Below are 25926 nucleotides of genomic sequence, written 5' to 3'. Positions count from 1 at the left end.
ACAACAGATGGGGAAAGAGGGGGCAAAATGGTTCCAAAACAGGGAAAATCTCTCTAAATGAAAGAGAGTTGGGAGATATGGAAACCTGATAATAAAACCTTGATTAATTTAAAATACATTTTTTAAAATTTAAAAATATAATTTGTTAACATTATTTTGACTAATCAGAAAATGATTCATAATTGTATTGGGTAGCTGTCTTTTTAAGCATTTTGAGACCTTTTAGGATCCAGGAAAGAACCGAATTCGTCAGTGGCTGAACGTGAATACCAATCAAAGAATTGCTGAGTTTTCTTTTCCGCTCTCCGCTGAGCCTCCACTGGGGGAATACTCAATTCGGGTGGGGGATACAGTCCAAGCCTTTACTGTGGAAGAATACGGTGAGGAACTATCATATATGTTTTCTTTCTGAAAGACATGGTTATATAAGAAAGGCATTGTACAATAAGTAATAACTTATACAACTGTGTATGTTTAGGAACAGAAGAGGTTAGAGGTGTGAGAAAATCATAACGTGATTTTTTATTTTCACCATGAAAGACATTTTGCAGATTAAATTGAACATCATAAACTATTCATTCAAAGGACAGCAATTTAATAGCAATATATTCTTGACTAGTTAAACTCTGAAGTAAGAGTTAGTTACCTTTAGTTAACCAATCAACCATTGTTAACACTGTCTTAGAATGTGCACCCTGGTCATCCTGAAAATCATGGAATATCTATGTAGCTGTACCCTCAAAGGGGAGGCTGACTGATGATGACAAAAGGTGAATAAAATACCGTCATATAGGTCAAGACGATAATAAGAGTTCTTCTATACATGCACTTTGCTGTCTCCATGCACACTGACCCAGTGACCAGTCTAGGGTATGACTTTTTTAAGGTTTAATGCTGAATAAACTCATAACTGAAGAAGGGTGTAGGGCATGGGATACTCCGACAAGTACAAATTCAAAGACGAGCATGTTTGTGGAAATTCCCCTAGGGGTGGGACTTTATAGGTCACTCAAAAAAGTTGTATTGAGAGTATAATTATTTGAATATAATGTTAGGTTTTATTAATACACATGAAAATATATATAGAAAAAAATACACATACAAAATATGTTCAAGGATACAATTAAAATTTAGGCAAAACTGGTATTTGTAAAAAGGTGTGCATATACACTCAACCGACTATTCCATGTATGATCCAACGTTTCGAGGTGGAGACCTCTTCTTCAGGGATTGTACTGGAAATAGTTATTTCTGCAAGTATTGAAGAAAGTAGATGTATCATAACAGACAACTGTCAGTTTATAAAATACAACAGCGAAATATAAATATATCATATTTTGCGTACATACATATAATCATTATGTCAAATAAGACAATTGTCTTATTTGACATAATGATTATACAGTTGTCTGTTATGATACATCTACTTTCTTCAATACTTGCAGAAATAACTATTTCCAGTACAATCCCTGAAGAAGAGGTCTCCACCTCGAAACGTTGGATCATACATGGAATAGTCGGTTGAGTGTATATGCACACCTTTTTACAAATACCAGTTTTGCCTAAATTTGCTGAGTGGTGGCTGTGGAAAAACATTTCTTATAGAGAATTTGTTGATGCAAGGTCCATAGTTTCAAATTTTTCTTGAATTGGCAAAATCAGATTCCAGCAAAAATGGAATAGTCAAGTCTGATATTTATCTATTCTATCTCCACAGTGCTTCCAAAATTTGAGGTCAATCTTGTGCACCCCAAGTCTGTAGGGATTGACAGTAAAAGCTTCACTGTTCAGATATGTGGCAGGTGAGTTTAACTTTAAAACATAATTGTTTCTGATAATTCTGATAATTGAAGAAGTTTAGAAGTGTTCTGGCTTGAGTTAGACTAAATTTAAAGAGACTATATCCTATAAATAAAGTAACATAGCAGAACACAGTATAACACAAATAATCATACATAACTGCCATCTGCCCCCATACGAATGTCTTGCGGTTTGGTGAATGCCGTATGTAGAGTCTCCAGCAGATGACAGCAATAGGGGAAGAGAGCTGCAATAAAATAAAGTAGCCACAAGATGGCGTATAATGAGGGTTTGAGTTCAGATTTGGCTGTGGCTGTTTATTTAAGTTGTCTTGCCACTAAAATGGCTCTGTTACATCCTATTTACATTTTTTCCCTTGTATATCTTTAGGTACACATATGGAAAGCCAGTTCATGGTCAATATTCAGTTTCCATATGTAGATCATATCTTAGATGGTATGCAAGAGACATTGGCACAAAATCCAATATTTGTCATGCATTCACCGGAGAGGTAAGATCAAAGTAATTGAATGATAGGTAAATCTGAAGAATTAGTTGAAATTATTTTGCATAAATGGGCTTTATCAAGAGAATAATTATTTTACCCTCTAAAAATGTAATCAATCTAGTCTCAAATTTTGCCATGCGGGCGTAATTTGCCTGATAAAAAAAAAAAAAAACTCACGTGGCGTTGTTTTCTAACAAAGCTTTATGACCACCATTTCAGTGCTGACATTAAGGAGGCAGCATATATATATATATATATACAATATCTCACAAAAGTGAGTACACCTCTCACATTTTTGTAAATATTTTATTCTATCTTTTCATGTGACAACACCGAAGAAATGACACTTTCCTACAATGTAAAGTAGTGAGTGTACAGCTTGTATAACAGTGTAAATTTGCTGTCCACTCAAAATAACTCCACACACAGCCATTAATGTCTAAACCTCTGGCAACAAAAGTGAGTACACCCCTAAGTGAAAATGTCCAAATTGGGCCCAATTAGCCATTTTTCCTCCCCAGTGTCATGTGACTCGTTAGTGTTACAAAGTCTCAGGTGTGAATGGGGATCAGGTGTGTTAAATTTGGTGTTATCGCTCTCACTCTCTCATACTGGTCACTGGAAGTTCAACATGGCACCTCATGGCAAAGAATTCTCTGAGGATCTGAAAAAAAAGAATTGTTGCTCTACATAAAGATGGCCTAGGCTATAAGAAGATTGGCAAGACCATGAAACTGAGCTGCAGCACGGTGGCCAAGACCATGCAGCAGATTAACAGGACAGGTTCCACTCAGAACAGGCCTTGGCATGGTTGACCAAAGAAGTTGAGGCACGTGCTCAGCGTCAAATCCAGAGGTTGTCTTTGGGAAATAGACATATGAGTGCTGCCAACATTGATGCATAGGTTGAAGGGGTGAGGGGTCAGCCTGTCAGTGCTCAGACCATACGCTGCACACTGCATCAAATTGGTCTGCATGGCTGTTGACCCAGAAAGAAGCCTCTTCTAAAGATGATGCACAAGAAAGCCCGCAAACAGTGGAACCATATCCTGTGGTCTGATGAGACCAAGATAAACTTAGTTTGTTCAGATGGTATCAAGCACGTGTGGGGGAAACCAGATGAGGAGTACAAAGACAAGTGTGTCTTGTCTACAGTCAAGCATGGTGGTGGTAGTGTCATGGTCTGGGGCTGCATGAGTGCTGCTGGCACTGGGGAGCTACAGTTCATTGAGGGAACTATGGATGCCACCATGTACTGTGACATACTGAAGCAGAACATGATCCCCTCCCTTTGGAGACTGGGCAGTATTCCAACATGATAACGACCACAAACACACCTCCAAGACGACCACTGCCTTGCTAAAGAAGCTGAGGGTAAAGGTGATGGATTGGCCAAGCATGTCTCTAGACCTAAACCCTATTGAGCATCTGTGGGGCATCCTCAAATGGAAGTTGGAGGAGCGTAAGGTCTCTAACATCAGCTCCGTGATGTTGTCATGGAGGAGTGGAAGAGGACTCCAGTGGCAACCTGTGAAGCTCTGGTGAACTCCATGCCCAAGAGGGTTAAGGCAGTCCTGGAAAATATTGGTGGCCACACAAAATATTGACACTTTGGGCCCAATTTGGACATTTTCTCATTACTCACTTTTTTTGCCAGTGGCTTAGACATTAATGACTGTGTGTTGAGTTATTTTGAGGGGACAGCAAATTTACACTGTTATACAAGCTGTACACTCACTACTTGACATTGTAGCAAAGTGTCATTTCTTCAGTGTTGTCACATGAAAAGATATAATAAAATATTTACAAAAATGTAAGGGCTGTACTCACTTTTGTGAGATACTGTATATAGTGCCACACAAACTGTTGGCGCTATATAAACCTGTATAATACTATTATTATACTATATATATATATATATATATATATATATATATATATATATATATATACACATATATATATATATATATATATATATATATATTAGTTAATTGTATTTATTTTCAATGAATCTTTAAAATATTTTTGAAAAAATAATTAGGACTTTGGGACATTTTGAAGTCAATTTAAAGTTATATTTAAGACAGAGTTTCTCAGCCAGGGTTTCGTGGAACCCTCGGGTTCCTCCAGAGGTGTAAGATTCTGGTACCTCTGGTACCCTTAATAATCTATTTCCTTCCAAATATGCGTCCCACCTTTCTTACTAGGTGGTACGCATACACCTTTAAGACAGATGATGTCATCGCTGAGCGCCGCAGAGCGGCTATTTCAACCGCCGGCGTTCTCACTCACATCGTTCGTTCAACCTGCCTTGTGTATCCACATGCTTTCAAGCCTGTCTTGCTGTCGGAACCTCCAGCTGGTTGCTTCTACCTGGAGCAGACCGGAACCTCGCTACTGATCCCTGTATCTCGCTACCGGATCTTCCCCTCTCTACTGGACCCCTCTACTACTAACATTTACTAGTGATAAGTACCCCACAGGGGAATCCTCCATAACCTACTTACACTATCTATCATCTGCACTGTTGCATAGATTGCTAGCTCTTGAGCCTACTACCATCTACTATCTGCACTGTTACATAGATTGCTAGCTCTTGAGCCTACTACCATCTATCATCTGCACTGTTACATAGATTGCTTGTTCTTAAGTCTACTACCATCTATCCTTGCACTGGGTTAGTCTATCCTGTAATTGTCATCTGCTGTCCTTACCACCTGTCACCATACTCGATTACTAACTTATCTGCACTCTACCTAATACCATCTAGTACTCTCCTGAACAAACCTATCAAGTACGTACCATCTCTATCACTGTTCACACCTGTCCCTTCAGCACAACACCTTCATACTGTCATATACATTCCACCACTCCAGGAACATCTTATTGAGTGTGTATATTTCTGTATGTTGAAGCTGACAGGCCCACAGTGATGAGTCTGGAGAGTTGGATCTGGTTATTCAACACATCTCTACATGACTACTGAGTGGAGATTTTGCAGCTGCATATCCAGCCTACTACAAAAACGCAGGAGCGTTACAAGAGGTTGCTAGGGGTTTATTGAGCAGTGAATAGTTTCAGCCTTTTAGATAAGTAACTGCTGACATCAATAATATATTTAGTTATCTGCAAGGAGGACATGCTTCCCAATGAAAACAAGTTATATGAGCATTATTCCCTGTGACCATCGTGCTAATGTACTATGCGCTCTAAATATAGTAATTATTAGCAGGGGTTCCCTAAGACCGCAAGGTTATTTCAAGGGGTCATCCATGGTTAAAAGGTTGAGAACGGCTAGGTTTTTTTTTTTTTTTTTAAGAAAAAGGTTACATTAGAATGCTACTTTGGTTTTGTAGTGGGAAATGGCCATAAAAAAAGGCTTTGTAAGTCATAGTTTTGTGTTGAACTGCAGAGTTTTCTGGTATAGTTTACACTGAAAGTGGCCTCTTTCTTTATTCATGCCTTCTATAAAATGATAGGTAAGGTGTCTAGCTGACCTGGAAAAGCAGAAATAGTAAACATTATCTTAAAGTGGATGTAAACCCCATTCATGAAATTTGACCTGAGCACATATATCTGTAGTGTTTACTTATCTGTCTCTAAAGCCCTAAGTCCTGTGTCTTTCTGCTGCTCCGTTCCTCTGTTATCAGCATGATAACTTCTAGCAAGTTCCCGACACAGGAAAAAAAAGCAGCTGGAAATGTATATCAGGCTGGGTCCATAGAGATAAATTAGCAGAGAGCTGGTCTATTTACAGCACAGCTCTGCATGTTTCTTCTATCCTCTGCCTATGTGAAGGGGGGGGGGTGCGCTTTTCCTCCAATCAGCTGTCTCACAGTGTATGCCAAGACTCCACACCCAGTGCTGGAAAAGGAGAAAAAAATTCTAACACGATGTTCACTTTCTAAACAATGTAGAATGAAAAACAGCAGATATACAAATAAAATTTATGTAGGGAGATTTGTTTCATCTCTGTGTATCATCTGAGGCTGTTCACTTCACTGGGTATATGTGAGGGTTTACATTCACTTTAATGTTTTTGCTAGTTACAGGTCTGTGATTTCCCAGAGACCTGTAATTGTTAACTGAGCTATGACTTTTATGACTTTGGAAATTGTATTTCTGCCAGGGGGGAGGTTGTCAGATGATAAACAGCCAATTGACATCAGAAGTTGCTGAATAAAAGATGATTTTAAAGTGATTGTAAAGTCAATTATTTTTCCTTATAAAAATAATTACCTCCTCTGTGTAGTTGGTTTTGCACTGAACAGCCCAGATCCTCCTCTTCTCAGGTCCCTCTTCTGCTGTCCTGGCCGTTCCCTCCTGTTCAGTGCCCCCACTGCAAGCAGTTTGTTATGGGGGCCCCTGAGCGGAGTCACAGCTCCGTGTATCCATTCAGACACGGAGCCCCAACCCAGCCCCGACCCCCTCTCTCCAGATTGGCTAGCTGACTTTGATTGACATCAGCGGCAGCCAATGGTGCCGCTGCTGTGTCTCAGCCAATCAAGAGGGAGAATCTCGGACAGCTGAGACACTCCTGGACATCGCTGGATGAAGAGGGACCTCAGGTAAGTGTTAGGGGGCTGCTGCACACAGAAAGTTTTTTTTATCTTCATGCATAGAATGCATGAAGATAAAAAACCTTATGACTTTTTTCTACTCTTTAAGGCTTCATTCACACCATGTGCAGAGACGTCATCTTTTCTGCACACGTTCTACAAGGCCACAAAGAAAACAATTGTTCTCTAAGTGCCCTGTTCACACCACAACACTAGTATCACGTGCAGATTTTTTCTGCGCAGGAATCTGCAATATGTAAAAAATTACCTGAAACATGCATGAAAACTGATGTAAACTCGTGTCTCTGCAAATATATCTGCGCATCAGTTTCCATCTGTTTTTCTGCACTTATGACGTGAATGAGGCCTTATTCTCTGAAAAGCAATGCCTATTATTGTATTGTTTAAAGTGTGTGCCTTTTTTCCCCTCAGCTGGATAAATCAGGATGCCACTCTATTGAAGTAGAGACAGAAGACTATAAATTAAACCGCACTGGCCTAGAAAATTATCTGAAGGCAGAAGCCCTGATCACAGAACAAGGAACAGGTAAGTTTCATTCCATACTACTTTCCAGCACACCGGTACAATAATGATCTGTTAATCCCATCTGCTCTCAATTCTTTGCATGTTTAACCACTTGCCGACCGCCAGCAGTAAATACACTGCGGCAAGTTGACTCTACTGCGTGAAACAACCTGTATGTCATTTCATGCATTAGCCAGTGGGGGCGCGCACCAATCAGCGGGTTCGGCGGATGTGAGGTCCACAGGCCACCTGCGTTTCCTCCCCAGAGAGACAGAGTGGCGGTATGTAAACAAGACAGACTGTCGTTTTGTCACAGATGAACACAGTGATCTTGTGTTCCTGCTATTTAGGAACACAGATCTTTATGTTCATCTAGTGACTCCATCCGCCACATGGTTAGAAAGCACCCCCTAGGGATACACTTAACCCTTTGATCGCCCCTTGTGTTAACCCCTTCCCTGCCAGTGTCATTACGACAGTAACAGTGCATATTTTTAGCACTGATAACTGTAGTAATATGATATTTACTAATTGATATGATATTACTAATATCACTGGTCCCCTCAAAAGTGTCAAAAGTGTCAGTTAGGTGTCCGATCTGTCCACCGCAATTACGCAATCCCACTAAAAATTGCTGATCGTCGCCATTACTAGTAAAAAAAAACTAAAATAAATAAAAATGCCATTAATCTATCCCCTAGTTAGTAGACGCAATATATTTTGCGCAAATCAATCAATATACACTTATTGGGATTTTTGTTTACCAAAAATATGTAGCAGAATACATATTGACCTAAAATGATGAAAAAAAATGTTTTTTAATTTTTTTTAGTGGCTTTGTTTTTTAGCAGAAAGTAAACTATATATATATATATGTATATATATATATATCATTTTTTTTTCAAAATTATTGCTCTTTTTTCAGTTATAGCGGAAAAAATAAAAAGCCACAGAGGTGATCAAATTCCATTGAAAGAAAGTTATATTTGTGGGGAAAAAAATACATTAATTTTATTTGGGTACAGCATCGCAATGTGCAATTGTCAGTTAAAGTAACGTAGTGCCGTGTGGCAAAAAAATGGCCTGGTCATTAAGGGGGTAAAACCTTCTGGTCTGGTCCAGAAGTGATTAATTTCACTTTCCTTGCAGGAATTCAGTTATCTACATCTAGTAAAACCCTTGTAACCAATGTGATCAACAAGGTGTCTTATGTGGATCAAGACTACACCTACAAAGCTGGGATCCCATGCGAAGTTGTGGTGAGTTGTATAGAGCCCTGTGCTTTTATTTTCTTTATTCATTTATTTTCTTACAGGGGGAGAGTGAATTCAAAACGTTTACTGTAATATGAGGGAAAATTCAGAAATGTAATTGTGCCTAAGGAGTAACCTGAAAAATGTACTTTTTGACTTGAGTCAGAAAAATAGCAGTGCACTTACTTTTATGAGAGGGTGCCTAGGCACTCCTGTGTTTGCAGCCTCATACCTGTGTATCTGCAGTGTGAGGTCTAAAGGCCCGTACACACGATACGAAACTCTGAAGGGAAATTTTGTCCGACGAACGATCTGCCGATTTTCGGATTGTTAGTATGGTGCTTTCGACAGTCGACTTCGACTTTTCGGCCGAAAAAATCCTGATGTGCAGGCTATATAATTTTTGTCGTATGTCAACACAATGTCCGATTTTCGTTTAATTAGTACAGATTTCCTCCAAAAAAAATCGTAAGACCAAGATTAGGCATGCTCAGAAACGAAAGAACATATAAATAATTCAACACATGACATCACTTCTGAAGTTGAATTCTGTCGTACGGGAATTTTCGTATAAAAGTAACCTCTTCACTTTCCATATGAGACTAGCATGCAACAAAAAAACGGACGACAGATCGTTTGATAATCTGATCGTGTGTACGAGGCTTAAGGCACTGTGCAGCATTACACCAGTGTTGGGATAGCAGAGGGTTGACATTGATGGACTTTTTACCTTTCTTTCTATTGTACCCAGCTACATCTCATTGTGTTTCATTCCAGGTTAAAGTGACAGATGCTGATGATATTCCTAAAAAAGACATGAAACTTTATTTCTATAGTAGAGACGGCATAGAGGAAGTGCTTGTTGATACCTCAGTGACAGACAAAGATGGCATTGCTGTTTTCGTCTTGAATACGGCCGACTGGAATAGCACAAAAAACTTTGTGGTATGGGAATCTCATATGTATACTTATGTGTTGGTCTAGAAGCTTTCCATTTTTGCAGAGAGCAACCTTTCTGCTTAGGAAGATCATAATCACATTTACTGTATAACAGGCAATGTGGTCAACATCCCTAATAACCAAAGGCTGGGGAAAAATGTGTATTTAAACAAATAAAACAAAGTATATATAATATAATATAATATAATATAATATAATATAATATAATATGATATGATATGATATGATATGATATAATATAATATAATATAATATAATATAATATAATATATTTTCTTACTAGACCATAGATGTGGTGGCTGCATTATATGTCTGTTTTTAGGCTTTTCTCCCTTTATTTTCACCTAGCAATCCTGCCAGTAACACGATTCCTGCCCCAGGGTGACAAGGCTGACTCATGGCACTGTATCTATGGATAGCATTGTCCCCCTGGTCTGCTTGTGGGGAGGTGCAGCGTGGTGAGGCGGCAGTAAAAACCAAAGTCCAGTTGCAGGGAGTAGAACTTGTATTAATGTAAAAGTTCAGCAATTCACAACAAGCATGGTGGGAAGGTGCCCGACCATGAACACTCACAGAATGGGTTAACAGCAATGTGTAGCAGAGAAGGTTTTGGACATGCCTGCAGCATCTGCCTTAATAGGTGGAATGCTGCCTGCCTGGTCCATACCCAAAAAGGAATGTGTGCAGGAAGGATGGAGTATTCCTATGCTTTCCCTATTCAACTGTAACCTCTTGCAGCCACTAATCACTGTCCCTGTCAGATGGGTGACCTGTTCCTACACTAACCACACATTAAATGCATGCCAAGCCTAAGAGCCAGGGCCTTAAATAGGCTCTGCCTAAGCCAAGATGGCTGCTAGTCACATGGGGTGGCAGAATCTAATCGGCTAGCTTCTCCAGTGACCCAGGAAACCACAGAGTAACCATGTTCCTCTTGACTTACTCTCCAACTGCAATGGCACTGCAGATGAGCACCACCTACAATGGAGAAAGTAGACTGCACCTCCCAACATGCTTTTTCCCTAACTTCATAGTTAAATAGTTGGTTTTCAAAAGACACTAGTCTATTCAGTACAATGAGTGTGTGTGTTTGTCACAATAATTTTCTATATCCCTGTATAATGCAGTCGCTAAAAAACACATCTAAAAGTTTTTTTTTTTACTATTGACACTCGTGGCTGGCACCACAATCTTACAGTAACAGTAAAGAACACCTTATGCACTTTAAGGTTAAACCAATTCATTGAGTGGCTGTGTGTCTTGTTAGGAGACCTAAGACTGAATAGTTTCTCCCTATGCTAGAATCATCATTTAGATATTTAAATGTTGTGATCATATCTCTTCTTATTCTCCCTGGAGATGAGACAATTAAAGTGGTTCTAAAGCCATAGAATGCATGAAGGTAAAAAACCTTCTGTGTGCAGCGGTCTCCGTAGCCCCCCCCAATCCTTACCTGAACCCCCTCTAATCCAGCAATGTTCATGATAGCCTTGGCTATATGGGGACTCTCCCTCCTCATTGGCTGAGACAGCCTCAGGAGCCCATTAGCTCCAACTGCTATCAACCACAGCCAGTGAGCCAATAAGGAGAGAGTGGGGGCAGGGCTGAACCGCAGCTCTATATGTCTTATGAACGCATAGAGCAGTGGCTCAGGAGTGAGTATGCAGTGGTGCCCCCAGGGCAAGTAGCTTTCTCTGGGGGCATTACTCGAGGGGAAGGAGCGCCGGCGGGGGAGCCAGAAAATAAGAGAATCGGGGCTGCTCTATGCTTGGCATTTCATGCTGTTGCTGAGCCCGTGATCTATTAGGACTCCCAGATCCTTTTCAATCCTCAATTCCACCAAGATTCTCTCCCTAATGAGTAACTTGCATTCATATTTTTATCCTCAGGTGCATTACATTTTTCTTTAACAAAAGGTTTATTGACAGTTTTCGCATTACAAAGGTGTAATTTGCCATTGAAATAGGAATAAAATGTACAATGAGTAACATGGCAGAAAACCACATTAAATGCAGAGAAACAGCCCAAAAGAGCTTATAACAAACATATAAAAAGGACAAAACATGGCATAAGAAGGCAGTCATTTCCAAACTTCCAACAAAGATATTTATAGGCACATATGAACTCAGACATAAATGTAGAAAAAGGATTGTTTTAGGAAGGGGAGCCAAGTCAGCTGGAAACTGCCAAGGAAAGAAGGAAAAGAAAAGGAAAGAAGGAAAGAAAAGAAAAGAAAAGAAAAGAAAAGGAAAAAGAAAAGAGAAAAGAAAAGGAAAAAGGAAAAGAAAAAGAAAAGAAAAAAGAAAAGGAAAAAGGAAAAGGAAAAGAGAAGAAGAGAAAGGAAAGGAAGAAAATCTTGATCACTAAAAAGTTAAATTATTAGGAGGAGGTTGTAAAATCTAGAAACGCTGGGCATATTCAATCCACAGGTGTCATGGGAGTTTGCCACTATATCTGTTAGCTTTTCATTAATCATATTATCATTCATTTGGTTCTTCACCTCCTCAAAGCTGAGGGTAGGGGTTTTCCTGGCCCTAGCTATAGTGAGATTGGTGGCCATGAAAATTTGCGCAGCTAATTGGCTTTCCAAACAAAATAGAGTGTCATTTACTTTACATTTTCCAATACAAGACCTCATTGGTAGAGTTGAGCGAACACCTGGATGTTCAGGTTCGGTGGGTTCGACCGAACTTGAAAAAAAAGTCTGGGTTCGTGACCCGGACTTAACCCGAACTTTGTCCCGATCCCGAACCCCATTGAAGTCAATGGAGACACAAACTTTTGAGCACTAAAATGCCTCCAAAACAAACATTGAAAGGGCTAGAGGGCTGCAAATGGCAGCAAAATCATCATAAGAGCATGACAAGTGCTCTGCAAACAAATGTGGATAGGGAAATAACTTAAAATAACATAAAAACATAAAAATAAAAAATAATCATCTTGAATGATCTAGGAGGAGGACGAGGCCCATATGGAGTAGGAGGTTGGGGTGGCGGAGGATATGGCGGTGTAGGTGGAAGCAGCAGCAGCGGTGGAGGAGGAGGACAAGGCCCATATGGAGTAGGAGGTTGAGGTGGAGGTAGATGTGGCGGTGTAGGTGGAAGCGGCAGTGGAGGAGGACAAGGTAGCCAACACTGGTTTTTGTTTTTAATTTTATTTATTTTTAAATTAGGGTACACCCCAAAAGAGTTAGAAAGATCAAATACAACAATGGCTGGGTAAGGCCGGTATACATGTCTATTCTGCACAAGGTATGGACAAGTCCTGTGGGATCCATGCCTGGTTAATTTTAATGAATGTGAGCTTGCCCACATTGGCTCTGGACAGGCGGCTGCGCTTGTCTGTGATAACGCCCCCAGCCGTGCTAAATACACGTTCAGATAATACACTGGCTGCAGGGCACGCCAGCACCTCCAAGGCGTAAAGGGCAAGCTCAGGCCATGTGCCCAATTTGGAGACCCAGAAGTTGAATTGGGCAGACCTGTCATTCAGTATGTCTAGGCGTGTGCACACATACTGCTCCACCATGTTAGTGCTGGGTGGTGGTGCTGCTGGTGGAGCTCCTGTTGCAAGCAGAGGACGTGGTCGATCTGTGGCAGTTACACGCACAAGTGAAACACCTTTCTCAGCTGTGAGTAGGTGACAGAACCTTACAGCAGTTTTTGGCAGGGCCTAATGCGCCTCTACAAATGTTGAGGCCAGAACAAGTACAGGCGATAGTAGATTGGGTTGCTGACAGTGCCTCCAGTTCCTTCACATTGTCTCCCACCCAGTCTTCTCCTGAAAGGTCAGAGTTGCCACCTGCAGCCGATGGCCATCAATCTTTTCACCTGCAAATCAGCCAAGCAGTCTGAGCCCCAAGTCATGCAGCAGTGTCTTCTTCTTTTTGATGACTCTAATAGCATGGTTTCGCAGGGCCATCCACCTAGCCCTGCCCCAGAAGTGGAAGAGATTGAGTGCACCGATGCCCAATCACTTATGTCTCAAGATGAGTACATGGGAGGACCATCGCAGCACGTCTCGGATGATGACGAAACACAGGTGCCAACTGCTGCGGAATTCCGAATTGTGGAGACCGACAAGGGTTGCAGGGGTGAAGACTGCATGGAAGATGATGTGGAGGACGATGAGGTCCTTGACCCCACATGGAATGAATGTCATGCAGGTGACCTGAGTAGTTTGGAGGAAGAGGTGGTGGTCGCACAGAGCCACCAGCACAGCAGAAGAGGGAGCAGGGTATAATGCGGAGCGGCCGTGCCCTGGACACTACGTCTGCTACTGCCCAATGCAGCAAGGGACCGAGCACACCAAAGCCAGCTCACAGGAGTTCCCTAGCATGGCAGTTTTTCAGACAATGTGCTGCTGACAGGACACGAGTGGTTTGCACGCTGTGCAATCAGAGCCTGAAGCGAGACATAAACCTTCTCAACCTGAGCACAACCTGCATGACCAGGCATCTAAGTAGACACCTCAAAAACTAAGAAAGATCTCTGGCTTCTCCTGCTTCCTCTTCTGCTGCAGTCTCGGCCTCTTCATCCACCTCTGTAGTGACAGTGGCACCTGCCACCCCGCAAACAGAGAACACCACCACCTGGGTCACCAACAACCATCTCCACAATGTCCCATTTCTATCTCCCAAGCACTGGAGCGGAAAAGGAAGTACCCCCCTACCCACCCGCGATCCCTGGCCCTGAATGTTAGCATTTCAAAATTCCTGGCCTTTGAAATGCTGTCATTCCGTCTGGTGGAGACGCAGAGTTTTAAAAGCCTTATGGCAGTGGCTGTCCCACAGTATGTCGTGCCCAGCTGCCACTACTTTTCCAGGCAAGTGGGCCTAGCCGGTTTGACACACATCCCTTTCCTGGCGCATGTGCTGAATTTGGTGGTGCAGAGGTTTCTTAAAAATGACCCCGATATGTCAGAGCTGCTGCACAAAGTGCAGGCCGTCTGTGTGCACTTTCAGCGTTCTCACCCTGCTGCTGCTCGCCTGTCAGCGCTGCAGCGTAACTTCGGCCTTCCCACTCACGGCCTCATATGTGACGTGCCCACAAGGTGGAACTCCTCCTTGGACATGCTGGCCAGACTGTGCGAGCAGCACGCACGCATGAGTTGCTCTGCGGAACAGCACCACTTCACCACCAGTAACTGGGCCTCCATGCCTGTGTGCCTTGTTGCACTGTAACATATGTAGATTAGGCCGCAATGTAATCTTTTTTCCCTAAATGGGTGTTTATTGAATAGCGAAATAGAACAACAGTATCCAACGAGTGTATCTCACAGTAAAATATGCAGACTAGGCTGCAATTTAATATTTTTTCCCTAAATGGGTGTTTATTGAATAGCGGACTAGAACAACAGTATCCAACACGTACAGATACAGACTAAGCCAAACTTTAATATCTTTCTGTCCCCTAAATAGTTTTTTTCATTGCAAGGCGCAATACAACAGTATGCAATGGGTGTATCTCACTGTAACATATGCGGACAGGGCCGAAATCAACTTTTTTTGCCCCTAAATGTTTTTTTTATTGCAAGGCGCAATACAACAGTATGCAATGGGTGTATCTCATTGTAACATATGCGGACAGGGCCGCAATCAACTTTTTTTTTCCCCTAAATAGTTTTTTTTATTGCAAGGCGCAATACAACAGTATGCAATGAGTGTATCTCACTGTAACATATGCGGACAGGGCAGCAATAAACTCTTTTGTCCCCTAAATAGTTTTTTTGTTGCAAGGCGCAATACAACAGTATGCAATGGGTGTATCTCACTGTAACATACGCAGACAGGGCAGCAATAAACTCTTTTGTCCCCTAAATAGTTTTTTTGTTGCAAGGCGCAATACAACAGTATGCAATGGGTGTATTTCACTGTAACATATGCGGACAGGGCCGCAATCAACTTTTTTTGCCCTTAAATATTTTTTTTTTATTGCAAGGCGCAATATAACAGTATGCAATGGGTGTATTTTACTGTAACATACGCGGACAGGGCCGGAATAAACTATTTTGTCCCTTTAATCGTTTTTTTTATTGCAAGGCGCAATACAACAATATGCAATGGGTGTATCTCACTGTAACATAAGCAGACAGGGCCGCAATAAACTTTTTTTGCCCCTAAATGTTTTTTTTTTTTTATTGCAAGGCACAATACAACAATATGCAATGGGTGTATCTCACTGTAACATAAGCAGACAGGGCAGCAATCAACTTTTTTTGCCCCTAAATTTTTTTTTGTTATTGCAAGGCGCAATACAATAGTATGCAATGGGTGTATCTCACTGTAACATATGCGGACAGGGCCGCAATCAACTTTTTTTGCCCCTAAATGTTTTTTTTTTTTATTGCAAGGCACAATACAACAGTATTCAATGGGTGTATCGCACTGTAATGTATGAATGAACAACTGAAAAATAATTGTCCCCTTAATTGGTGCTTGTTGAATAGCAGATTTGAAATGCAGTTTCTGTCTAAACGCTGTAAGTCACAGTAAAATATGAAGGAAAACAGTTTTTTTCTTATTAAAATGCAGATTAAGCAGACACATATGCACTGAGGTTGCATGAAATGTGCAGCACCGCACGCCTAACAGGTTTGGATACTGTTGTTGTTCTATTCTGCCATTGAATAAAAAAAAAAAAAAACATTTGAATGAAAAACTGAAAAATAATTTTTTTACCCTAAATACTGTAAAATATTTTTTTTTCCCCTCACATTGGTTCTTTTTGAAGAGCAGGTTAGAAAAGCAATGTCTGTCTGACATACAGTCTTTAAAGTTAAATATGAAGGAAATTTTTTTTTTCCATTTTAAATGCAGATTAAGCACACATATATGCACTGGGGTTGCATGAAATGTGCAGCACCGCACGCCTAACAGACTGATAAAATTTTTTGTTTCTCCCTTCTCCTCCTCACTTGGCTCAGGTCAGGGCATAAAGATCGTTCACTGCACCCCCGCACAATACAATCAATGTAGATCGCTGTCTGATTAAAGCAGATTGTTCCTATCCTATGCTTTCCCTACAAGCAATCTCTCCAGCCTGGCCCTATAGTAAACTCCTATCTCTCCCTCCGGGCAAAAACATTGTGCACTGCACACCACAAAATCAAATCAATGTAGATCGCTGTATGATAAAGCAGATTGTTCCTCCTATGCTTTCCCTACAAGCAATCTCTCTAGCCTCGCCCTATAGTAAACTCCTATCTCTCCCTCAGCAGCAGCAGTAAGGAACCTCTCCCTACAGTAGTTATAGCAGAGTGACGCGTGGCGCTGTGTGACTCCAGCTTATATAGAGTCTGGGTCACATGCTGCACTGGCCTATCACAGCCATGCCATTAGTAGACATGGCTGTGATGGCTTCTAGGGCACACTAGTTAAACGCTTGCTGATTGGCTGCCTTGCGCCTGTTGAAAGCGCGCCATTAAAACCGTGCCAAAACATCAAATAACGTTACCGAACAACGGACAGTACCCGAACTTACAGTGAAATGTTCGGGTCCGGGTACCGAATACCCAAAAGTCCAATACGAACACGAACAATACAGTCCGGGTTCGCTCAACCCTACTCATTGGCCATGTAGTTGCCTGTCCTTTTATTTTAAATGTTTACAGATACCCTTTAGCTACTTCTGAAAGCTTCCTCTGCTTCTTCTCTATAATCATTGTAAATGCCTTATCTATAATGAAAAATATATAGACTGCCAGTGCTGTCCTCTCATCTTAAAGAACAATTGATTTTAGTTTATTCTCGATTAATTTTTGGTCTTTTTTCAATTTATTTGTTCATTTTTTTTTTTATTTAATCCATTTTAGAATCATATAATTCAGAATGGATTTATAGTTTGGGTAGAGAACATTTTATTGTAATTGAATGGTATTAAAAATTAACATTCCTTTTCAATAGGCAGTGCTACAATTTTTTTTTAAAAAGCAATGGAATATGGCAACCTGGAGGCGTTCCATACAAATGGTGTAACTATAAGCTATAAACAAAAAAAAGACCAACAATTAAAAAAAAAGCCAATATTTTTTACTTTCTGCTATAAATCATATCCAATAAAAAATTGTAAAAAATTAAATTTCTTCATACATTTAGTCCATTATGTATTCTGCTACATACTTTTGGTTAAAAAAATTCCAATAAGCGTATATGAATTGGTTTGCGCAAAAGCTATAGCATCTACAAACTATGGGATATATTTGTGGAATTTTAAAATTATTTTTTAATTTTTACTAGTAATGGCGGCAATCAGCGACTTTTAGTGGGACTGCAATATTGCGGCAGTCAAATGGCATACTAACTGACACTTTTGACACTGTTTGGGGATCAGTGACACTAATCACTGTGGGAAAGGCATTGATCCATGTTCCTGCTTTGCTGACAGAATGGTAATCTGCCTTGTTTTCATAAGCAGATAGCCGTTCTGGCTCTCTGCCTAATAATTGCCAGACATTGAGTCTGTGGTACCCGCAGATCAGCTCCTGCTGTTTCTAATCACAGCAGGAGAGGGTCACCAGCGGCGCACATGAGCGCCCCAGACCCGGAAGTGCAGGATCATGTACTAAGATACAAGTCAGATTTTAGGCATCCCCTGCAACAAAAATGTCATTTTTGGTGCGATACTCCCAAAAGCAAATCACATCTAAATGGATGCAGACCATGCCACTTTCCTTATTAAAACCCTGCTAGTGCAGCAGCTAATTGATAATGAGAAAATTACTGTCATTCACATTCACTCTGCACATGGACATAGAAAAACAGCTATTTCTTCAGAATAACAAAACATAGGAATCTGCAATAAAGTTTATTAAAATCCGTGCAATGTACATAGATCACCCATAAAAGGGTAGTTACTCTTTAACCGCTTGCCACAAAATCACGTACCTGTACATCATTCTGCTTCATGTGGGTGTACCAGAGAGATGTCTGCAGGTGCAAGCATCACCTCCCCGGTACTATTTTTTTAGAGTCGACGGTTGGCTTTCTTGTAATGACAACCGATGCAGCTAAGCAGCCTCTCGGCTGTTATTACAAGCAGTGGAAGGGAACTTCCAACCCCCCTCCTGCCACCTTTCGGCACTCTGTCCGGGATCTCCTGTCCCACTGGGAGACCGGAGGGACCAGCTGGCATGTCTGCCAGCTGGCCAGAAACCCAAACAAAGCCAAAATCGGCTTTGATTGGGTCTCCGATATAGTAACCCGGAAGCAACATCACTTCCGGTTTACTGGAATCCTAAAGGTGCCAGTTTTAAATATTTGAAAGTATTCAAAAATGCAGATCTTGAGTTTTGAATATTTGCAAGTGCAGAGGAGGAGTTTGGGGGTCTTATAGACCCCAGATCCCTCCATAAAGAGTACCTGTCACTGCCTATTACTGTCACAAGTTATGTTTACATTTCTTGTGACAGCAATAAAAGTGATAAAAAAAATAAAAGGGACAGTAAAAAAATAAAAAGGAAAATAAATAAGAAAAAAAAATTAATCAAAGTGCCCTATCCCTCCGTGCTCATGCGCAGAAGCAAACGCATACGTAAGTCATGCCCACAAATGTAAACAATGTTCAAAACAGTGCAGTGCAAATACAGCGCAAAGATCAGTGGAAAAACTATTTTTAAATATTAAAATTCTAGAATGCAGCTGTTCATAAATAGTGGTAACCCAAAATTCACAAATGCAAGAAAAATATATCACAGCGCAAACAATAGTGGATCATATACAAAATAATTAAGGTTCTACTCAAAAAATTCATAAAGTGCACCATGCAAATATGTGCAAAAAGGGCTGGAGTGTAGATACCATGTAAACATATGCTAAGTAAATAAAGTGCCAGTCCAGATAAAATAGTTCTTTAAGATCTCAGTAGATGATAAGATATATACAGTCCCAAAAATGTGTCCCACGAAAGTGCTGGAGTGCCAGGAAGAAAGTGCACAAACATGCAATCTTTTGCGGTGCAGTGAGCAAGTGCCGGTCCTCCCCCTTTGGGTGTTCACTTACCGGACAATGATGACCCCTATGCTGTATAGCTATAGAGATCGACAGGGCTTATGTCCTAGTAAGGAACCGACTATCACAACTCCTCCAAGGCGAATGTATCTCCACAGATGTAAATACCCCGATACATGTATTGAAGAAAAGGATGCTCACATAGTGTAAATCCGATAAAAGGATGTTTATTTGTGCAAATAGTAAAAACAAACTCACATTTCGTTGCTGTATTAAAGGCGTATATGGTAAAAAATCTCGTCCTTCCTAGTAGCTGGTGCCGCTAGAACGCCCCGTGGTTTCGGCGTGCGTTCCACCGCACCGGAAGTAACGTATCGCTAAGACGTAGACCGGAATTGCGTCGACGCGTTTCGCCCTCCTCTTCCGGGCGTTTTCACAGACGTATAGTGAGGTATCGCCACGATGATTAGAGCGAGAGCAATAATTCTAGCAGTAGACCTCCTCTGTAACTCTAAACAGGTAACCTGTAAAAATGTTTAAATCATCGCCTATGAAGATTTTAGTCTTCTGTAGCATAGTTTTTTAAGCGTTTTAAGAAGCGTAGTTTGTCACCATTCCAGGAGCGTGCCCAATTTTAAAGCATGATATGTTAGGTATGTATTTACTTGGTGTATCATTATCTTTCACATTATTTTAAAAAATTGGGCTAACTTTACTGTTTTTTTTTTAATTCTTTAAAGTGTATTTTTTCCCCAAAAAAATTGCATTTGAAAGACCCATGCGCAAATACTGTGTGACATCAAATATTGCAACGACCACCATTTAATTCTCTAGGGTCTCTGCTAAAAAAATATATTTAAAATGTTTGGGGGTTCTAAGTAATTTTCTAGCAAAAAATACAGATTGTTTTTCTTATAAGCAACAAATATCAGAAAAAGGCCTAGTCTTCAAGTGGTTAAAAGCAACTGTTTAAAAAAGTTTTTTTCTCGTAGTTTCTAATCTCTTATATAAACATTTTTCAACAGACAAAAACAAGACTGGAGTATCCACAATTTGTGGCCGGCTTCTATAAGCCTGACTATGGACAAGGGTACCTATCACTTTATCCCTTCTACTCCAAAAGCAAGAGCTTCCTGAAGCTGCACACTGTGGATAAGGTCCTGCCATGTGGAGGAGAAGAGGAGGTGCAGGTGGAATACATCATCAAACACACAGAACTGAAGGAGGAGTATGAACACCTAGATATCCATTACTTGGTGAGAGTCTTGTTATCATGTACTGTGCTCAAAGGAATACACTCATTTTCACCAGCCAGGATATACTGAATAAAAGAGAGAAGAAAAGGGAAGCTTTTGCCTGTAGCAACCAAGAGGGATTATTCCTAATTTTTCATTTTTCCAGAAATGATTCTCATTTCTAAAAACCTTTAGTGAGAAAACATGTACAGTATGCTACTTTGAATTAACGAAATTACTGACCCAAGTATGCAGACCTGGAGTTCTGAGTTCACTATGTATATGCTTGTTCCAGGCCAATTAATCATCTATTGAAATCAGGGACAGCCAGTCAGGAAGGGGCCAAAAATAATTCCCCTGCTTCTCTGAGTACAGGTTTTCTCCAGATATAATCAAGAACTGGGTTCCCACAAAAACAGATTTATTGCTACCCCATTTGATACAGAAGACTTAAAGTGGTTCTAAACTGAAAATGTATTTGATTTTAAGCCCAGGCTCACACTGAGGCCTTTTTGAAATTGTGTGAGTTCAGCTGAACTCGCACGATTTCAAGTCAGCATTTCAGTCCGACTTCGGGGGCGGTTTCATGCACAGATGTCTATGGAAATCGACCCCAACCCCCCCCCCCCCCCCAAATCGGCAAAAGTAGACAACCAGGGCAAGAAGACAGCGCTCAGTAGTCTTGGGTAATCAATGGCAATTGGAACCAAAAAATAGTTACTTTTATTGTTCATAATATAAAATGAATTGAATAAAAAGCCAACGGTACCACACCAGTGTCCTGGGCATAGATAGATTAACCAAAAATGGTCCAACAACTTGGGCAGCAGGAAGAGGCGCCAATCTCCATGCTGGATGGAAATGTCAGCCTGTACGTCTATAGTTAGTGTTAATAATACCTAAATATACCATTATTTGTAAAGAAAAATAGTTCATTTTGAAAAGAGATTTCTAGTTTCTACAACGGTGGGAAACCACCTCTAAGTCTACCAAAATAATGACCCCTTTCTACTTTTGAACTCTTTCTATATTTTGTTGTTTTTCTTTTAGAAATGAGATGCCCAAAGCTACCCCTAATTTTTATTTGGCAGTGATTATTTATTACAGGCACTTACAGTGCATCCGGAAAGTGTTCACAGCTCTTCACTTTTTCCACATTTTGTTATGTTACAGCCTTATTCCACAATGGATTAAATGAATTATTTTACAATATAACAACATGAAAGAAGTTTGTTTGAAATCTTTGCAAATTTAAAAAAAGTAAAAAACAAAAAAAAAAACTACTTGTAAATATTTACAGCCTTTTCTCAATACTTTGTTGAAGCACCTTTGGCGTTATTTACAGCCTCAAGTCTTTTTGAGTATGATGCTACAAGCTTGGCACACCTATTTTTGAGCATTTTCCCCCATTCTTCTTTGCAGGACCTCTCAAGCTCCATCAGGTTGCATGGGGAGCATCGGTGTACAGCCATTTTCAGATCTCTCCAGAGATGTTCTATCGGGTTCAGGTCTGGGTTCTGGCTGGGCCACTCAAGGACATTCACAGAGTTGTCCCGTAGCAACTCCTTTGTTATCTTGGCTGTTTGCTATGGGTAATTTTCCTGTTGGAAGATGAAACTTTACCCAGTCTGAGGTCCAGAGTGCTCTGGAGCAGGTTTTTTTTTTAAGGATGTCTCTGTACATTGCTGCATTCATCTTTCCTTCGATTCTGACTAGCCTTCCAGTTCCTGAAAAACATCCCCACAGCATGATGCTGCCACCACTATGCTTCCTTGCAGGGATGGTATTGGCCAGGTGATGAGCAGTGCCTGGTTTCCTCCAGACATGACGCTAGCCATTCAGGCCAAAGAGTTTAATCTTTGTTTCATCAGACCAGAGAATTTTGTTTCTCATGGTCTGAGAATCCTTCAGGTGCTTTTTGGCAAACTCCAGGTGGGCTGTCATGTGTCTTTAACTGAGGAGTGGCTTCTGTCTGGCCACTCTACTATACAGGCCTGATTGGGAGAGTGCTGCAGAGATGGTTGTCCTTCTAGAAGGTTCTCCTCTCTCCAAAGAGAAACGCTGGAGCTCCGTCAGAGTGGCCATCGGGTTCTTGGTTACTTTCTTGACTAAGGGCCTTCTCCCCTGATCTTTTAGTTTGGCCGGGCGGCCCTCTCTAGGAAGCGTTCTGGTGGTTCCAAATGTCTTCCATTTACGGATGATGAAGGCCACTGTACTCATTGGGACCTTCAATGCTGCAGAATTCTTTCTGTACCCTTCCCCAGATCTGTGCCTCGATACAGTCCTGTCTCGAAGGTCTACAGACAATTCCTTGGACTTCATGGCTTGGTTTGTGCTCTGACATGCACTGTTGACTATGGGACCTTATAAAGACAGGTGTATGCCTTTCTAAATTATATCCAATCAACTGAATTTACAACAGGTAGACTCCATTTAAGTTGTAGAAACATCTCAAGGATGATCAGTGGTAAAAGGATACACTTGAGCTCAATTTTGGGTGTCATGGCAAAGGCTGTGAATACTTATGTACATGTGATTTTTTTTTTTTATAAATTTGCAAATATTTCAAACAAACTTCTTTCACAGTGTCATTATAGGGTATTGTTTGTAGAATTTTGAGGAAAATAACGCTTTTCATCAATTTTGAAATAAAGCTGTAACATAACAAAATGTAGAAAAAAGTGGAGTGCTGTAAATACTTTCTAGATGCCCCGTATATGGCACTGTCAATTTACTCAGCACTTTACTCCTATATCATACATTCACTTCAGTCTCTGCCCTCAAGGATCTTACAATCTAAAGTCCCTAAATTCACATTCATACATACTACAGCCAATTAACCCACCAGCATGTCTTTGGAAAGTGGGAGGAAACCAAAGGAGACACTGGGAGAACATGCAAACTTTGTTTAGGTTGTGCCGTGGTTGGGATTCAAACTGACGACCCTGGTATTCCCTGGTGGAGTTATACTGTAAATGCTACATATCTTTACTCCAATAGATAGACATACGTGTACCACGCACAATAGAAATGGTGGATGTTCTTTTATTGTTTTTTATTCACAGTTAACTAATACCATTTTCTTGCACAGGTGACTTATATGGGATCTATACAAGATGTTGGCTCTTTAAAAATCAATCTTAAAAAAACAGACAAAGGTGAGATAAATAATTGTATGACCAGCTCTCCTTATATTTAAAGTGTGCGTCAAGTCAAAAACTTTTTTTCTAGTTTTAGGAAGAATGGGGAAGGGTTAGAAACTCTGTTGGGTTTTTCCTGCCATGGGACTTCATTCGAGAGATGTATAATTTCTTTTTTGTCCTACAGACCACATTTTCAGCAAGCAGGAAGTGAGGAAAATTTTGAGGATGCTAGGAATGTGATTGGATTGACTAGGGGGTCCAGAGGCCAATCAGTAGTGAATACGCCCCCCAGTATATAACATAGCCCCGCCAAATCTCTAGCACTGTAATACAGGGGCTGTGGAAGAGAGTGGAAGCAGTTCTGTTACTCCTGCTGCAAAAGTGTCATTTAGCAATTATTAGTGTGAGGAAAGGGATATCTAGTGTAGTTGGGGTACTATATACCACTATAGTTAGATTCAATAATTTAGTTTCTGTAGGGTGACCGCCATAAGAAAAAGATCATTTTTCTTAGAATTAATAGTAGAGCAGGGATGGGGCTCCGCTCCTTGTATGCCAGGGTGACTGAAATCATCCATGTCAGGGTGACCACCATAAGAAAAAGATCGTTTGTCTTAGAATTGCAGTAGAGCAGGGATGGGGCTCCGCTCCTTGTATGCCAGGGTGACCGAATTCATCCATGTCAGGGTGACTGCCATAAGAAAAAGATTGTTTGTCTTAGAATTGCAGTAGAGCAGGGATGGGGCTCTGCTACTTTCACACCTGGGCGTTTTTGTTTTAGGCGTTTATTGGGCTTTTTTGTGGACGTCTTTGCAGGCAGGCATGACATCTGAACTTCTGTGTAGGCGTATATATACACACACACATATATGTATATATACACATACACACATATAGGTGTAAAAGTAGCGGAACCTCATCCCTGCGCTAATTAAATTATTTGCAGGGATGGGGTTCCGCTCCTATCACACCTGTATGTGTGTATGTGTATATTTACATATATGTGTGTGTGTATATATACCCCTATACAGAAGTTCAGATGTCATGCCTGCCTCCAAAGATGCCCAAAAAATGCCCAATAAACGCCTGCAACAAAAACGCCCAGGTGTGTTGTTGCAGGAGTTTATTGGGCATTTTTTGGGCGTCTTTGGAGGCAGGCATAACATCTGAACTTCTGTATAGGGGTATATATACACACACACACACATATATGTATATATACACATACACACATATAGGTGTGATAGGAGCGGAACCCCATCCCTGCGCTAATAAAAATTATATTTTTTTTCTGGTTCTGGACATGCTACAGAGCTGAAACTTCACAGATACACTTTTTAGACCCCCCCAGACACTAAATCCAAAGAAATCTCATTTTTTTTTTTCCCAATCATTTTTTCAATAATTGGCTCTCTATCAAAAACGACAATTTTTAAGAACTTTTTTTGTGTGATTAATAGTCCCTTGGGCATGACCCAGAACCATAGGCACTTTTTATGGGCATTTATTGGGTTTTAGGGCTTCAAAATGGTGTTTTTTGATTACCGAAGTTTGGGTCCCATTGATTTCAATGGGGTTCTGGAATCCGGACCCGAACTTTTGGAAAGTTCGGGTGTTCTGATCGAACCGAACTTTTCAAAAGTTCGATCATCCCTACTCCTTATATCCTCAATAAACTTTAACAGGACTCCTCACAGCGGTTAAATGGAATGAGATAGACAAATATATATTTACACAAAAATACGTAACTCTCTAAAACTTGTAATAGTCTAGTACCCCTAACCCTGCTTAACCTATATTTAAATTCCTATAGTCTTATTCTGTATAGTCCCGTGTTAGACAGGCAGGCATTGGGGCCCGTTGGAGCTCTTGCAACTACTCAAGTAATAGTTTTGTAATCCACTTAAAAGCAGAACCCTTCTCCTTTGAATTTTGGTCCTCCGCAATAACACAAAGTCGAGGCAGCAGTCAATTAGTAATCATTGCAATGTAAA

General features: G+C 40.6%; 1 protein-coding gene across 1 annotated transcript in view; it reads left to right on the top strand.

Annotated features, from left to right (window-relative positions):
• The first annotated feature begins 227 nt into the window (after positions 1-227).
• Positions 228-25926, top strand: part of LOC309563305 (alpha-2-macroglobulin-like) — a 233640-nt gene continuing 207941 nt past the window's right edge. The window contains exons 1-8 of the mRNA XM_082267704.1: positions 228-380; positions 1718-1802; positions 2191-2311; positions 7302-7416; positions 8545-8654; positions 9426-9593; positions 20580-20810; positions 23881-23947. Coding sequence (XP_082123830.1) covers positions 9465-9593; positions 20580-20810; positions 23881-23947 — 427 coding nt within the window. The 5' untranslated portion in view covers positions 228-380; positions 1718-1802; positions 2191-2311; ... (1 more) ...; positions 8545-8654; positions 9426-9464. The remainder of the gene's footprint in view (positions 381-1717; positions 1803-2190; positions 2312-7301; positions 7417-8544; positions 8655-9425; positions 9594-20579; positions 20811-23880; positions 23948-25926) is intronic.

The sequence above is a fragment of the Pelophylax lessonae genome (genome assembly GCF_965119305.1).
Source record: "Pelophylax lessonae genome assembly, chromosome: 9".
Lineage (NCBI taxonomy): Eukaryota > Metazoa > Chordata > Amphibia > Anura > Ranidae > Pelophylax > Pelophylax lessonae.
This window is presented reverse-complemented; position numbering and strand designations above follow the sequence as displayed.